Here is an 18,446-nt window from a genome sequence, read left to right on the forward strand (position 1 = left end):
CCCACGCCTTCCTGCCAGGCGGCGGTAGGGACTGGCGTATTCAGTACGGCTGGCGTGGGGGAAAGTGGCTGGATGTGACCGCCCACTCTACTCATTAAATGCGGCATCGGCCTCCCACCGACCGACACCTCATCGTGGAGTCCCTGCGGGGTCCACCGGTATGGGGCTTGACGGGTGCTCGGGGCTCTCTGGGTGCTCGGGGACCAACTGTTCTTGGCCCCGAGCGCTCACTCCCGGATCTTGCTTCCCTCGGGTCCTCGGGGCTCTCTGGGTACTCAGGGAGCAACTGTTCTTGGCCTCGAGCACCCACTTCCGGACCTGGCTTCCCTCGGGTCCTCGGGGCTCTTTGGGTACTCGGGGACCAACTATTCTTGTCCCCGAGCACCCACTCCCAGACCATGCTTCCCTCGGATCGCGGGACTTTCGAGGTACTCGGGGAACAACTATTCTCGTCCCCGAGCACCCACTCCCGGACCTTGCTTCCCTCAGGCCCTCAGGGAGGTGGTCCTCGAGGGAAGGCGTCACGTGGCACTGCACTGTCCTGGCCTCGGGACTCGGGAACCCCCAGATCCCATATCACCGGCAGTATGTGTCTCTCTAGTAGACACAGATAGTTCAAAATAACAAACCGTATGGACTTAAAGGCCATCTTCATGATGGTGAACAAATGGATGATTCATTCTAATAACCATATGTGTTTCTCAATTATTGGTCATAGGATACGGCCCTTGGGTGTGGGTTTTTTAGACAGAGGCGCACGTGAGTCTTTAGACAACCGACTGAGCTTTCTCTGCTGGGCGATCTCTTTGGAGCTACCTCTGCAACGCGAGCTTCCTCTATTCGAATACCTAGGGATTAGTATTTTCCTTCTTTAGTTCCAAATTGGTAGTTACATTCACAGAACCATTGCGTCCAAATGTTTGAGCTTCTATTCAACTTTGCAGTGTGGGCTTCCTCTGCGGGGTGATTAGTTTGGAGCTTCCTCTGCAGCGCAAGCTTCCTCTGATGGAAATCATATATGCTAGTATTTACCTTCTTTAACTCCTAATTGGTATATTCACAGAATCATTTCTTCAAAATATATTGAGCTTTTATTCAAGATTTTGTATATATTCATATGTTGTCTTTTTCTAGTTCAGGACCAATATATTGCCTCTAAAATTTGCACCCAAAACAATTCTCTAGATTGAAAATTCAATAAATGTTAAAATTTGGAAATCACAGATGGTCGATCGAATTTGGATGTACCTAGAGAATCGAACTTGTGATGAGTTCCTTAATGTCATATCTGGATTGATTCATGCATGCTGTTGAGGTAGATATGTTGAACAAGAATGAGAAAATTTATATTTTGTCCTTGCATTGATTGTAGAAATAAGAGAACGTTTTCAAAGGCACATACTATACATGCACACTTAATTATGTGTGGATTCACACCAAACTATACATGTTGGACCAAGCATGGAGAAGAATGCGTGAATGACCCTAATAGTGATATGCATGAAGCAGGAGATTCTGAGTATGATGTGTATGAAGTTATTCCTAACAGTGATGTCGAAGAGATTGTTGATGACTTCATGAACTGAGGTAATGATATTTTTGAAAATTTAGAACAGATGATCCACAATGCAGAGGGGAATGATGAATACAATGATAGAGAATTTACAAGATTTCAAAATTTTGTACGACAGTTGAAGGAATGTTTATATCTAGGCTATGAGGAGCAATACATGTTGCTGCATGTGGTACTCCTACTTTTGAAATTAAAGGCAATCAATGGGTGGTTTGATAAGAGTTTCACTGCATTGTTACCTCTATTAGCAGCATTGCTTCCCAACGGAAATCTGCTACCCACATCCGCGTATGAAGCAAAAAAGATAATTTATCCATTGCAATTGGAAGTGGAAAAAATTCATGATTGCAAGCAAAACTGTATTATTTATCATGGATAGCATACAGACTTGCGTGAGTGCACTGTATATGGAACCCCTCGATACAAGCATCATAATGTTGGCGGGGATGCCCGTAGGGACAAAGGACCTACTACAAAGTTGTTGTGGTATCTTACTATAATTCCTCGGTTGAAGTGTTTGCTTGCCAACAAAAAGGAGGCCAAATTGTTTTGTTGGCATAAAGAGGGTCGTAAGAATGATTCAAACCTGTGGCACCCAGCTGATTGTGTGTAGTGGCGAAACATCGATATGAAATTCGGAGAGTTTGCGGCATAACTGAGGAACATTAGGTTTGCTTTGAGCATGGATAGAATGATTTATTTTGGTAACATGATCAACAAACATATAACTTGGTTAGTATTTCTATGCATATAAAATCTTCCTCATTGACTCTGTCAGAACAGAAAGTACAATATGATGTCAATTTTAATCCAAGGACCAAGGCAACCTAGCAACAACATTGATGTGTAACTTAGACCATTGGTGGATGACCTTAAAATACTTTGGTCAGAAGGTGTCGATGTATGAGATGAGTATAAGAGAGAGTACTTCAGTCTACATGCCATGTTGTTTTGCACAATAAATAATTTGTCGGCCCTTGATAATTTATTGGGCAAACTATAAAAGGAAGCAAAGCCTGCCCCCAATGCTTAGATGCTACCGAGAGTATGTGGCTCAACAACTCAAGAAAAATAGTGTATATGCGTCATTGATGGTTTCTTCTCAAGTCATATCCATATAGGAATATGAAGAAAAAATTTGATGGCATGAGAGAGAATGTGTTAGCTCCTAGGCATTTTAGCGGGTAAGAAGTCCATGATCAGGTGAAGAACATCAATGTTGTTCTTGGAAAGAGAAAGCATTCTAGTAGTGATGAAAAGTTCATGTGAAAAAAATCTATATTTTGGGAGCTACCTTACTGGCCACACTTAGAAGTTCGGCATTGTCTCAATGCCATGCACATCGAAAAGAATGTTTGTGGGAGTCTCATTGGTACCTTGTGCAATATTCCTAAGAAAATGAAGGATGGTATGAAGGCATGAACTGACCTGGTCAATTTGAACATACAACTAGTGCTTCATCCCTAACAAGATGGTAAAGGTAGAGTGCACGGTCCCCTCCCTCCTGCTGTGGGATATTGGTACCTTCCAAAGGAGGAGAAACAAGTATTTTTTTGAGTTCCTGTACGATGTGAAAGTTCATTCCAGATACTCCACCAACATCAAAAAACTTGTTTCAATGAAAGATTTGAAACTTATTAAAATGAAGTCCCATGATTGCCACGTGATGTTGACACAGATGCTTCCTATTGCAAGTAGGAATATTTTGCCAGTCAAAGAGACTATTATGAGCCTGTGTTTTTTCTTTAATGCTATTGCTCATAAGGTTATCGATCCAACAATACTAGATGCCCTATAAAGAAATGTGGTGAAGACTTTATGTTATCTTGAGATGTATTTTCTGCATTCATTCTTTGATATTATGGTCCATGTCATTGTGCACCTTATAAAGGAGATAGATTATCTCAGTACAGTATTTCTACATCAGATGTATCAATGTGAGAGATATATGAGCATTTTGAAATCATATGTAATGAATCAATCTCAACCAGAGGGCTGCATAATTGAAGGCTATACATTTGAGGAGGTTGTCGAGTGGTGTGTCGACTTTATTGATTCATCGGATGCTATCGATGTGCCAATATCTCGGCACGAGGGCTAGTTGGTAGGTAAATAAACCATCAGAAAAAAGGCAATAACTCATGACCAGAAGTCTTATGCTCTGGCTTACTTTCTCATTTTTCAACAAATGGATGAAGTGTCAAAATATATCGAGGAGCGCAAGACATTGCTCATTCAAGAAAATCTGGAAAGGACTGATGTATGGATAATTAGAAAGCATAACAAAAGGTTCAACACTTGGCTCTGAGATCGAATCCAAGCAAGTTCATGCACAAGTAAGGTACTTAAGAAATTGGCAAAATGGTCGATCTTTACAATTGTCACATGGTAAGGATACAATATTAATGGGTACACATTTTACACGGCCATGCAAGATGATAAATGTATAAATCAGAACATTGGTGTGCACGTAGATGCTTATGACAACAATATGCACAATAGCACTTACTATGGGCAGATACAAAAAATATGGGAGCTCGACTATATAGGTATCAAGATACCCCTATTTCGATGCTGTTGTATTCAGGGCCCAAAGGGTATGAAGGTGGACAAGTACGGGATCACTATCATTGACTTGCGACGTGTCGGATATAAGGAAGAACCATTCGTTTTTGCTAAACATGTTAACCCAGTGTTTTATGTGTGCGAAACACCACGAAAGAACCGACATGTAGTTCTCGACATGAAAATGTGGATCGTCATAGTTGAAAATGTTGTTGACGTGGAAGAGTACAATCAATTTGATGAAGCTCCCCCTTTTGTTGATATTACAAGATTGCACAATATATTGATGAAGTGATGTAAATGTGTTAATGCCAAACCGTCTCCGTTGAAATTAATTTCTATCATGTATGTTTTGTTTTGAAATTCCTATGTTGAAATGTATGTGTTCAAATTTATATTATGTCTGTGTTCACATTTATATTTTCTCTGAAAACATATGGTAATTTTGAAGACACAGATGACAGTCAGAAGACACATATGAACATGTAGCAAAAATTGTCTGTGTTTATACGACACATACAGACATTAAGAAAAAACCATCTATGAGTATTGGCTCTTTGTGGCAGTCTATGTCCAAGGGCACATATGGACAATAAGAAAAAAAAATTGTCTGTGACTATTTGTCCATGGGACATGGCACAAACGGACATTAAGAAAACTCATATGTGATGTGGTAAGACACATACGAACATTAAGAAAAACCATCATTGCTATGTGTTTTAACCTAGTAGTGTATTTGATTGTTCATTCACTCAAACAGATATCGCTCGTGCTTCGTTTTCTCTTCTTCGTCCCCCCACTGTGGTGGCGCTTTGGTCCTCCTCCATCACTACAGCGGTGCTCCGGTCCTCCACCTCCACTGAAGTAGCGCTCCGACCCTCCTCTCAAGTGCGGCGGTGCTCGGGCCCTCCTCCTCCCCCTCATCCTCATCCACTGAGGTGGTGCTCGGGCCCTCCTCCTCCTCCTCTCCACTGAGGTAGTGCTCAGGCCCTCTTCCTCTTCATTATTCTCTCCACTACGGTGGTGCTCTGGTCGTCCTCCTTACTGCATTGATAATCCGTCGCCCCTCCTCCTCCCCTACATGACGCTTCGGTCCTCCTTCGACACTAATCAGGTATGACAATGCTTCCATGTGGTTCCTTTGTTCCATGTATGATCCCTAAGGTTTCTATGTCTGTTCTAGCTATTTGTTTCAGAGTTCTCCATTGTCTCTTGTTGCCTTAGTCATTGAGGTAGTTTGTGTCATGCTGGTACAAATTTGGATAAAGGTAGTTTACATACTGATAGATAACACTCAAATAGTATATATGATGATTAACGTGTGGCCCTAATACAAAGCATATTTTTCCAACGCATAAGTACACTAATGGACAACTATCTGAATTTTTTGTAAATATGTCAACAACTGAAGTTTGTGTTCGATGATGTTCTTGCTTATTGTCACATAGCTTTTTTGCTTTAATAAATCAAGAACTGTACATAGCTATCTGAATTTTTCATAAATATGTCAACAACTGAAGTCTATGTTTGATGATGTTCCTGCTTGCTATCACATAGCTTTTTTGCTTCAATAAATCTAGAACTGTACATAGCTATTTGAATTTTTGCTTCAATAAATTCAGTTTTTTCTTTCTATATCGATTCCTATGTACTATCCACTCTACTATGGTTTATAAATAATTTCTTGTTTAATTAAAAGAGAAATGCTTGTGATATTTGCGACGGTTCCCTTTTTTACTACCTATTTTGATAGCATTTCTAAATCGTATTGTGTATAATTAGCATTTTAGTGTTTACTATTTTTTATGCTTCTCATGGATTTGGTTATTTGCATGTTTGCTAAATCTTCAGTTTTTTTAGTCCACATTACATAGTAATTTTAACCAGAATTAATGTAAAGGTCTTTTGCTAATGCAGTTCAACTAGATGGCATCAAGTGCTCAATCTTCATCGTCATCCTCTGACGAACATCCCCACTCAGATGAAGGACATCACAGAGATACAACCACCTCAGGGGGTCAAGCTCAACATGATAGGATGAACACTAAGTGATCTATAGACAAAATTGCCATCACCCAGATCATCACAGGGCTACCTACGGCCCCACTTATGGTGAAGAACCATTTTCGATGTGTTTGGGGGCTCATCGTTAGGGATATGGTGCCATTGGTCCTTAAGAAGTGGAAGCTTCTCGGTCATTCTGAGGTAGAGACACTGTTTGCGTGCCTTGAGAATTATTTAGAGATACTGCAGAATATGAGGGAGTTTGTGATAAGAAAAGTTTTGGGATTGATCAACAAGACTTGAAGGATATTCAAGAGCCAACTTGTTAGGGAGTACATTGATCACAATCGGGAGCCGTTTGAGGAGTATAAGTTCATAACACGGGAGAATTGGGCTGCCTTTGTAGAATTGAAGAGTTCAGAGGAGTTCAAAGTAGAAAGCAACAAACCCAAGGATATTTGAGCTTGTAACAAGCACAACCACAAGTTGGGCACATGTGGCTACGAGGGCAAAACCCTTCAATGACAGAAGGTGGATGAGAAAGCTAAGAAGGAAGGTCGCTCGGTGCCAAGAATTAGTTGTGAGGTAGGGAAACCTTGGTGCCTAGTGGCAAGATTAGTTTCAAGAGCAGTGAGACCTAAGAGGTATCTGAAAAAATAAGAGAGAAGTAACTAGAAGCTAGCCAAGGGTCCTTCACTGGTGTTAGAGAGAAGGATGTCCTCTCATCTACCCTCGGAAACCCTGAGCATCCAGGTCGGGTTCAAAGACTTTCCAGTTATGAGGGTTGGAAGCATGCATGGCCTGAACACAATGACTTGTATAGGAAGAGGAAGAGAAACAAATCTGTGGACATTGAGCAGCTTTCTTAGAGGATTCAGGCAGAAGTCATTGAGGATGTCTTGGCCTATGTGAGCACCTTGCTTCAGGCGTAGGGACTTTAGATTGTACCAATTAGGCCAGCTTGACTGGTACAATCAAAAGTCCCTATGCCTAAAGCAAGGTGCTCCATCCATTAAAGTGGAGCAGAGCTGCGATGATCCTATAGGTGACCTCAACGGGCCCACACCATACGCCCTCATATTTAGGCCCAATAGTATCACCACTAAGGTTGCAAGGGGTCAGGTGCAGCCACTACAGAAGACACTGTATTGTGTTGAGGTGCGGCAGGGACATGCGATGGTTCAGGTGGACATGGTCCATCCCAACTTCATATCACATAAGTTGGTGATCCCCCATAATGATGAGATCACAACTCTATGAGAAGCTCTCCCACAAAGGATCTAATGGAAAAAGAGTGACATACAGTTGAACCCTCCAACGCTCAGCATTCTTTCCCTACCGCCAAGTGCTCCCACACAGTCACCTCCAGCCCCTATAGTATTTTCAGCACTAGCAACATTTTGTGCACCTTAGGACCATGAAGACAAGAGCATCGAGAGGGAGAACGAGGAATAGGAAGTGCACCAATAGGATGTCCAGCCTCGAGATGTGCAACAAGAGGATGTCCAACAATAGGTCATCCATAAGCAACATGATGTCTCATAGAAATAGGTGGCATGGGAACATCATTGTGTGCCATCGACGAAACGTTGTTCGAACCCGAAATTAAAGTATGACTAACCGATGCTTACCACTTATGCACTCTCAGATGCAGGTCATGCATGTTAAGGTCTCCATAATTATTACATGGAACAATGTAAGAATAAAAGGGCATACATGTCAAATTTGGTCGGAACCATTTCTACCACGAGGATGGTTGACTTCAATGATTTGCTTGACTTCTTTACCCTTGATCCCTTGATGCACTGGGCATGTCACTCTTGAGGGCCTTCTCATTGTAAGGACCTTCAAACACATCTTTCAATCATTTATACTACTATATATATGACAACTAATTTGTTTGTTAATACACACACATGGTAGTGCTATTTTACATATTTGGTGTAGCGTATAATCACATTTTACTACTGAAATTTTGTTCGGTAGGTGTAGAACAATATGATACACATAAGATATAGAATATATATATATATATATGTGTGTGTGTGTGTGTGTGTGTGTGTGTGTGTGTGTGTGTGTGTGTGTGTGTGTGTGTGTGTGTGTGTGTGTGTACAATATGATACACATAAGATATAGAATATATATATATATATATATGTGTGTGTGTGTGTGTGTGTGTGTGTGTGTGTGTGTGTGTGTGTGTGTGTGTGTGTGTGTGTGTGTGTGTGTGTGTGTGTGTAACAACCTGTTTCATATCTTGATCCCGGTATTCTCGCCCTACAACGCATTAAGTCAGATGAAAAAATGGTCGTTAAACACCTTGTAAATCAATTCTCGCATTTCAAGGCAAAGGAATACCACATGTATCCCTCTAACCTGGGTAATCATTATGTTTTAGTGGTTATAATTCATAAAGTTAACAAGCTGTGGTACATGGATTCCATAAAGACACAACCACATGACTATGCATTTGTATGCTTTCCAGTACTACCAACAACTACCGGGAAACTCATGTGGCTTCTACGTTTCCCACCACATCCAAGTCATCGCTGAAATGAGCAGCCATGAAGATCCAAAGGTTAGCACATCAGCACTTTTAGTTCAATTTTGATTTACACATGCTCATTACTTACATTTTTTTCCCTACCGACAAACTTTCAAACTGCCAACATTTCATCTGCCAATTGAAAAACTTGCTGAAATATAAGGACGGCTTGGCATTTTCTTACTTTCTCAAGTAATATCCAAGAAATGGGAGTTTCATTCAGATTATGAGATGTGTATGAACAATATTGTATCTGATGTATGTGTATGCTACATTGTGCAACTTTGGTAATGAGTTCTATACATGTGGTCTTGTGTTGTTGTACATCGTGTAACTTTGATAATGAGTTCTGTTTAATTTTGTGCTCTATGATTGTCATATGTGTTTATGTGATATTAATTGTCTATATATGTTTCATAATATTCTACGATTGCAGTATGTCCGGATAGCCACCTGGGAGTAAATTGGTGCTAGGGGGGGTGTTAGGGACACACATACAATTTTAAATAATACGTCTGAAATATACACACAGAGACAGTTTTTAAAATAGCACGTCTATGAAATTTGACCTAAAAGGTAGTATATGTCATATGACATAGACAGTTTTTTAAGAACTCTGTTTGAACCATCAGACAGTCACAGACAGCTTCTAAAATACATGTCTGAAAGCATCTGAGAGGCACAGACGGTTCTGTATAAAAATCATCTATGACACTACATACACATAGACAGTTACTAAAAAAAAATATCTGTGAGATTTACAAAACTGACATTTGTGCAGTCACATTACAGATATAGTTGTTAATCAAATATATCTGTGTGTAGCTATATTATATACAGAGTGATACCTGTCTGTGACAAGCGCGAAAACACATACACTTTTACACAGACGACAACCAAACTCGTATGTGATAGGGTTTAATAACTATCTGTGGTAACCCATTTCGAACTGTGAATATGAGTACTTCTATTCGAATTTTTATAAAAAATATATATTTTGTTAGAAAAATTCACTCTAAGATTTTACCTATAATTTAGTAGCCAATTGCACTAATTCAAAATAGATCAGTTGAAAGAGAGGAGGTCCACGTAGCAGAGGGGCAATTGTTTTTTTTGGCTATCCTACCATGTGACATACGCCCAAATGCCACTACCGAAATTTCTCACCCATTTGCCACCCTAACACTGTTCAAACCCGGTTTCTCGTCGCACATAATAACCTTCCAGTTATGAACAGTAGCCATGAGCTTAAAAATGACACAAAAATGTGTCCATTTTTTACATACTCTATAATTCATAAGAAACCTATTTTAACTATATTCACATAAAAATCTTATGTAGAATTCAAACTAAAAATTTTCAAAAGATGATGCTTTTGCAACTTCTAGCAATTTTAAATCCTCACAAAAATTCCAAAAAATCTAAAAAATTCACTAATATTCCTATAATATGATGTAATAATTTATAAAATTACCTCCCACCTTAGATTATAATTTGAAAAAGTGAGCTACTTTGTAACGCCTATTTATTAGTAACTCACTTGATGTATTACAAATTAACTCAACTTTTCATCTTTTTTTTTAGCTTATGGTTACTATTTACAATGGGAAAGTTGCTGTACACGATAGGAAACCAGATTCAAACCGTGTTTGAGTGACAAATAGACGAGAAACTTTGATAGAGTGTTATTTGGGCGTACGTCATCTGCTAGGATAGAAAAAATCAATCGCCCATAAGGTACGAACGGCATAATCCTGGAACGTGTCCAGAACAAGGCAGAGGCTCATGTGCATGATGTTCAACACATTCACTGCTCCCCTCCCGGCCGTCACATCTAATCCATTATGGCTGCTTCAACTGCTACCTACCCAACTTGTCTGTCCGGGAATTCTATAAATCCAGGGCAAGGTAGCCCGGTTTCTTCCTCGACGTCTGCAGCTAGCTTGCTCCGCCCAGAGCTCGCAAGCCATGAGTTATCTGCTCAAGACCAGGCGTGAATCGACGCAGCAAAAAGCAGCGTCTTCAGAAGAACAACAGCGAAAGGTTACAGAATACTATGCCGTTTACGCTTTACATCTAGGGTTTTATAGAACACAGTGGTTACAGCTCACTGCCCTTTTTTGCAAGTAGGATTTTTTTTATAAAAGAAGTTTTATTAATTCTCATCATCATAATAAGGATATAGAAACACATAAGAGTTTGTTTTCGATCTGATGCACACAACTCGAAAGAAAAAAGGAAAAAACCGAAAACACAAAGAAAACCTCCTATGAAAGAGTAAACTAGAAACTAGCGATATTATGGTGATGCATTAATGATTCATCCATATCTGACCAAGATCGCTTTGATTGCCTACTCCAATCGCATACTATATGCTACTGCTATCATCTCATGAGTGTTCGACAGCTAAAGCATAAATAAACTGGGAGTCAATGTGTATACTTATATATAACCTACAAAAGAGGTAGAACTTTTTAAGTAGGAATTTGTTTAAGGGCGCAAGATCAATAGAGGAATATACCTTCAGATTTATGAGTTCGTCTGCAAAATTATCGTAAATCGCATTTTCCGATTTGCATGCGTTTTGAAAAAATTCAGTCGTCGTCACCAACCAAATTACGAAAATGGGGTATTGATCAAACCGAGTATCTACAATCTACAACCGATGTTACCTGAATCCCGTCTCAATTATGTTGATGACTTGATGTGAACCTGCAGATATATGAGGTTCGGGAGCTGCTGGGCGAACTGCCGACGGAGATGCCGGGCTTCCTGACGGACGGCACCATCCGCCGGTTCCTCCGAGCAAGGAAATGGAGCACGGAGCAAGCGACCAAGGTTCTGAAAGAAGCAGTCAAGTGGAGGCGTCAGTTCAAGCCAGACAAAATCTGTTGGGTAATTCAATCTAAGCCATAATATACGGGTGTTTGGATAAGAGATATATATCTCTTGCAATTGGTAACTTGAGTTCTAGTTCAAATTTTAGCAGAGTTCCAAAATGCAGTACAAACAGGCCCTAGCTAGTTTGATCAAATCTTATGTACTCCTTGCATTCGATATTATACTCTACATTAGTTATAACAAAAACCATGGTCTGCATGGAATCAACATTAGGATGACCTCGCTGGCTGGGAGAACGAGGCTCGGAGAGCATATATACCGGACTATGTCGACAAGAATGGACGAACTGTGGTCGTCATAAAGACGTCAATAAAGGTCAGTTTCAATAGTTAGGATCCAACATATCTCTAGCTATACTTGTCCAACATAATATAGGATAGAAAGAAACCGTTGTTTTCTAGGCCCGATTGCAAAATACGGAGTAATACAGTAGCTTAGGGGCTGAAATCTACACAGTTAATTTTTACACACCAAATAAAATACTTGTGCCCTCCAAAACTAAAAACCATATATCAAACTATTTTAACTTTGACGAAATCACATTTATGCATATGAGTATGATAAATTGGTAAAAGTATATTTGTGTAAAATAACATTCCTGTGTCATGACTCATGACTTCATCTGGTTTTGTAGACATATTACAATGAAAATTGTTGGTTAGCTTTACGTTTTAGAGACCACATCGATATACAAAACAACACTGTAGAATCAATGTTGTTTTCCCTTTAAAAACTTAAGGAAATCATATATTCTGTATCTAATAAAGAAACCACAAATATTTTATCTATATACGTGTTACATTCTGGTACCCCTTATTATGCATTGTGCCATTGTAGCCCTTAGGTCACGATTCGTTGTGAGATATAGTACGAGCGTGCACGATATCAAGAATGTCATAGACGAATTTAGTAGAAGTGTAGCTGACTGCAATTATTTAAGCATGACTCTAAATTAAGACTATGAGATTGTTGCTCTCATAGAACCGTCACAAACTTTTAGGATCCTTAGAGCATGTAAAATAGGTGTTTAGATGAGGTGTTTATGGAAAAAAAACTAGTTTTTTTTCTCAACTGTAGTAGCATTTGTACTTAGATGGAAGGTATAGTAAAATGCTTACTTAAGCACCACTATTTATATTAGTGTTAACAAGATAGTTAACCATATTTAAGCATATGAAATATTTGTTTGCATTGGAAATTATAATTTTTATATAGATGATTAACACTCTCTTTCTTTAAACATCTAGCTATAAATATCTAGCATTGTTCATGCCCTTAGTTTCTTATAGGGATCGAGCTTAAGCTCAGACAACCTGGTACGTAGCCCCCCAACATTTTGGTCAAAAATAAATTAGCACTAGGTATGCATCCCATGCTGCTATACATAGTATTCCATTTTAGAATCATTTCTATGATCTATTAATCTCATTTGAATATGTATTTTGATCTAAGTATGAGAAATGTCAATGTACTGCTCATTGATAGCTATAAGTTATACCATATGTTAGTATTATGGTTTATCACTTGAATACTTTTGATTTTTCTTTGTTCTTTGCCCCCTTGAAACTTTGGTCAAGCTCCCTCAACAGTTTCTTGCCCTATACAAATAGTCTAGTGGCAAAAAATTATTTAGCCTCTAATACTCTCAAGCGCAAAATATTGGCGATGGCATGTGCCCAGCTGGAGCAGGTGGCCTGGGATCGGAAATCTTAATTTACCCAGTTTGGAGGGTAGTATAGATTAAGACTCGACGCCTCTTCACCATAGCCTTTTTTCGTTTTTTTTCCTCTTGTTTGAAATTGTTTTACCTTGTATTCTGTAGCCTCTTGATTCCGGTTTAGCTATATGCATTCGAGTTATACAGATAATGTGGGCAAAATCTTATTCGGTCCTCTTGATGTAACGATGAGAACCAATAAATCTTCCATTTTTAAAAAATACTCTCAAGCGCTCTTTTTTTTTTTTACTTCGTCTAGATTATTATCTTGTCGGCATGTTTGCAATGGCCTCCACCTTTCGTATATATAGCCCACTACATGTCCTACCATCATGCAAGTTGGAGTCCTACTGCTAGATTTGGACTTCACTGTTCACATCCTAGTAGGATAAGAGTCTTAATAGCACACTTTTTTTAGTCCTAGTACGAATATGATTTCAAGTCACCCTTTGACTAGCACACAGAATGCCAATCCATGCATGTGATCCTCTAGTTTACTTTGAGTTACTATAATGCTCTGGCAGTAGTTCTGACTTCTGTTTGGTCATCCTATGTAAAATAGTTCATTAGGTATACAACTTCGATTCTTTTTTATGTAACCCGTTCTGTAAACTTCGTATCTGCATCTTATTTACTAAAGTTCACTTGTGTAACAGAGCATAACTAAAGCAAAGGAACAAATTAAGCACCTAGTGTATAACCTGGAAAATATAGCCATGGACTCAGAAGACGCACAAGAAGATAATGTTGTTTGGATGTGTGACTTCCGAGGTTGGACACTATCATCTACGCCACTACGGGAGGCCCGTGAATCTTTGTACATAATTCAGAACTATTATCCAGGGTTGGTTGCAGCCGCAATTCTTAGCAACCCACCGAGGATTTTTGAATCCTTCTGGAAGGTATTCGTGAACATTAACCATATACTCCTTTTCTGAAATCTAAACATTTTAGAATATATATTGGTCAAGCATATCTGACGTTGTTCACTGGTTTGCACAAGACTGATTAGCTTGGTCATATAAATATTGTAACAATAGTTCCGTTATGAGTATATTACAATGAAAAATGATGTCAAAGGTGCTTATTGGAGACAACGTCGTGTTCATCATCATATGTTTGGGATTGGGTTTTAGAACTGAACATGATGATGTATCCTTGCAGCGTTACCTTCACTTTCTATGAACTTATACGTGATTAAATCAACATAGTAACCTTTTCTGTTTTGATTCAACAATTTTTTAGTGAAGATGTTAGTACGATGTAGCATGCTTTGCCTTTTGCAGATATTGAAGCACTTCATCGAGCCAACGTTGAATGAGAAAGTGAAATTTGTGTACACCAACAATTCAGAGAGCCAGAGGATATTGGCAGATATGTTTGACCTAGACAAGGTGGAGTCTGCGTTTGGAGGAAGAAACACAGATGACCTTGATATTATCAAGTATGCTGAGAGAATGAGAAGGCGAGATCAGATAAGGGGAGCTCGGATGCCTGCAAATTGCAACACCTCTTCTTGACCACGAATGAATTCGAGTTCCTTGAAAAGAGTACATGATCTCCACTGTCAACAGCTAAGCTGGACGAATGAGACTGAAACTTTGTTTGTATACATGCACCAAGACATGGATCAAATAAATTAAGTTAGATAATTATGAATGCATAGGAGGTTAATCGTTAAAGATCTCCCTGATATTGTTCATGATTTGTTTTGTCGAGTTCTCATATAACAGAAATGTTGGGATATGCCCTTAGCACAAATTTCTATGCGAAAAGAGAACATGCAGTTTGTAACACTGAGACATAAGGAATCTGGTCATAAATGAAGTCTAAGTCTGAACAGGCAGTGGCGTGATGTATGTAAGGGGGTGATGGAGAAGAAGGTGTTGAAGAAAATGAATTACAATGAGTGGGAAGAAGTGGAACAAGTTTCGAAATGTTGATGAAACCTCCATAGTTTGTAAAACTATAACCATAACCGACTAAAATATATGTCTATTTATATCTTCATATGTCTATTTGCTCTCTCATTTCAGCAGCTCTCAAGTCTAAAAATCAACTTTCATAAGAGTGAATTGTTCTGTTTCAATACGGCACAAGACAAAAACAACCAATACACACAGATATTTGGATGTGCAAAGGATGAGCCACCCTTGCGCTATCTAGGTGTCCCTTGTTCACTACCGCACACTCAGGAATTTGGACTGAAAAGGAGTAGAAGAATCATATTGAGAAAAAGGTTGAGCAGTTAGAAGGCTAAGTACCTAACTACGGGTAGCAAGCTAGTTCTTTTAAACTCAGTCCTTAGCTGTAGACCCATATACATGATGTCTTTCCATATCCCACATGGGGAACTCAAAAGGTTTGGCTACTTTCACTCTAAATTCTACTAGCAAAGTGATAGAAAAAAAAAAGAACTACTTGGCAAGATGGAAAGTACTTTACAAACCCAAGGACCAAGGTGGACTAAAAATCTAGGATCTCAATATCCAAAACATCGCTCTCTTTTCCAAATAGTTATATAAACTACTAAACTGAGGATAGGCTTAGCAAAATTTGCAATGTAACAGATATATGGGTCTAAATCACTTTCACATATCGACAACAAACTAGGTGACTCTCACTTTTGGGATAAACTGATGAAAGTAAAATACATCGTGTTCTACTATGGTACCTTCAATGTAAAGAACGGTTTCAAAATCAGATTCTGAGAGGACATTTGACTGGACAATTCGCTCCTAAGAGACCAATACCCCCCTAACTTTACACTATAGCGTGAATCAACAAGAGACAGTGTCTTCGACCCTACAGACCAATACCCCAAACATAACCTTCAGACAGGATCTAGATGGCCAAAAATGGGTAGCATGGCCTGATTTATTGACACGCCTTACCAATATCATCTTGGAACACGAACGAGACGAGTTCCAATGAAGCCTAAACCGATCTATAAAGTTTTTTTATCAACTCCCTATATAAGGCTCTTTTGTGAGGTGACGAGCCAATAACAAATAGCTCAATATAGAAGCTTAAAATACCATAAAAATAAAAATATTTCTTTGTTACCGTCATAAAGGAATTTTTTTAACGTAAGATTACCTGATTAAAACACAATGATTAGGGAATCATAATTATTGTTTTTGTCATAAAAAAGGAGACAATTAAGTACCTCTTCTACGATTGTTGCTTCACCCGTTCTGCATGGTTCATAGTCCAGGTGGTCTTAAATCTCTACACACCAAGTGTACCGAATATGTTTATTAATTGGCTTCAGGGTATTAGTAAAAAAATTGAAAGCCAATATGCAGGCATAGCAGTCACCTTCTATTGGTCCATATGGTTGTGCCTAAATGCTATTGTCTTTAATAAGAAGAAATTTATTTATGTATTGCAAATTATTTTTTCATGTACACACTGATTCTGCTCATGGTCTATGTTACATTGGTAGGAGCATCACGAGCTAGTTACTACCACAACAACATGATTGGAGCGAGTATCCAGAGAGCTCTTTAGCCAGTTTGGACGATAGTCTAGGATACGTATGAAAATCAATCACAATAATTGTGCTTAAAAAGTTTTTTTTTTTTGGCTTCTTAGATTCCCAAATAGTTTTTGGCATTTTGTTTTATCTTGTTTTGGCTGTGTGCATCTTAGTAATATAGAGGCTAGGAGGAAACTCTTATGCGGTTGTATCGCCTCGATATAATGTTGAGAGTTAATAAAGCTTTCATTTTTAAAAAACTTTATAAAAGAGTAAAATAAATTGAATTTGGAAAGGAGGAAGCACTGTAATGCCCATATCACCAACACTATCATATTTATTTGCCTGCATGTGTCTCTTCAGAAAATTAAGCCCTAGTAGTCCATGTCAGCTGAGGATCAAGCATTTACCCGCCAACTACACCAATTCATCCATCTCGGGATCGCTTGGAGGAGAGGACGTCCATGTAAGCCTGTGCGGTGTTCTATAATCACGACTATAGAAAGACTCATCTCTATCACCTTTTTACTATATGTTTGAAGATAACCGGTAGTGATAAGTTATCGCTACTGGTTGAAAAGCTTAATCGACAATCTAATCTTGAGCCGTTAAGAACCCATAGTAATAGTTGTCAACTATCATTGCAGGTTCTAGCTACGAACCAGGAGTGAAGTATCATTACCGGTTTGTAGCTAGAAGTAGAAGTAAAGTATCACTATTGGTTTGTATGCTAACCGATAGAACAATACTTGAGCCAATACGAATCGGATCGTATTTCAAACCGATAGTGATAATCCTTTTATAAATCCTAAGCCCATCTCCCTCACTCCACTACTCATCTCACTTCGCTCTCCATCTCTAGAAACTGATCTTGAGGGGTAGTGGTGGTCGAAGTGGTGCGATGGTCACCATTGTCACATGGACTGGCAAAGGGATCTGAGTTCTTCGCATAGCTCTTGAATCTGCTTATTCGCTTTCTCTACTTGACATTTGTATTGAGTGTTTTTACCTTCATGGGCTTCGGCTTTGTGGTCCCCTTGAACGTCAGGCGCAACCACACGATCCTCTCAAACATCTGGCGTGGTTGCTTGATCCTCTTGAGTGCCAGTGCAATCGCTTCGGATGTTCTAGTTCCACCTTCTCCGACTCTACCGACTCTAGGGACTTCAACTCAGGGTGCCTAAGCCAAAGCTCCAGCCCCTTCTGCCTCCATGGCCTCTCCTTGCTGCAAAGGAGTGACCAAACTGCCTTCGGCATCGTCGGCTTCCTATGCTTTTCCCTTCCTAATCTTCGGTGGCATGATGATCACCACATGGCCGTAGGTTCGATCCCCACGGACAACATAAAAACATAAAATGTTGGGATCTTGATCGCAACACAATAAACAATGGACTCATAATAGTGAGTGTAATGATTATTTTTTTATATTACATCAGTTAGGTGGGAGTATTTATAGTTATACATCAACCACCCCAATGATCATTACATTTGTGTTCCTTATCTACAAGAATATTCCACTTGACACTAGAAATAATTCCAGAATATTATTGAACATTATAGTCAAGTACATTTACAAAGCCCTAACCTAAGTGAGCCCGACAAGTGTCACAAGGGACCCACGACGGGTCTCCCTTTGGGGGTGCTGGCGAATTACTTCCAG

At 39.2% G+C, this 18,446-nt stretch overlaps 1 protein-coding gene across 1 annotated transcript; it reads left to right on the top strand.

Moving 5' to 3' along the window:
- The first annotated feature begins 10,619 nt into the window (after positions 1 to 10,619).
- On the top strand, positions 10,620 to 15,051 carry LOC133891506 (SEC14 cytosolic factor-like). Its single transcript, XM_062332236.1, has 5 exons — positions 10,620 to 10,730; positions 11,406 to 11,582; positions 11,802 to 11,903; positions 13,962 to 14,207; positions 14,592 to 15,051. The coding sequence occupies exons 1-5, from the start codon at positions 10,656 to 10,658 to the stop codon at positions 14,823 to 14,825; spliced, it is 834 nt and encodes a 277-aa protein (XP_062188220.1). The 5' UTR covers positions 10,620 to 10,655; the 3' UTR covers positions 14,826 to 15,051.
- Positions 15,052 to 18,446: the final 3,395 nt, after the last annotated feature.

This window comes from Phragmites australis, chromosome 14 (assembly GCF_958298935.1).
Source record: "Phragmites australis chromosome 14, lpPhrAust1.1, whole genome shotgun sequence".
Taxonomy (NCBI): domain Eukaryota; kingdom Viridiplantae; phylum Streptophyta; class Magnoliopsida; order Poales; family Poaceae; genus Phragmites; species Phragmites australis.

Bases quoted from the DNA above. Each gene is read 5' to 3' on its own strand.
- LOC133891506 (XM_062332236.1), top strand. From the start codon at position 10,656: ATGAGTTATCTGCTCAAGACCAGGCGTGAATCGACGCAGCAAAAAGCA. The intron at 10,731-11,405 runs GTTACAGAATAC...GTGAACCTGCAG, and splicing joins CAGAAGAACAACAGCGAAAG to ATATATGAGGTTCGGGAGCT. The intron at 14,208-14,591 runs GTATTCGTGAAC...TGCCTTTTGCAG, and splicing joins TTTTTGAATCCTTCTGGAAG to ATATTGAAGCACTTCATCGA.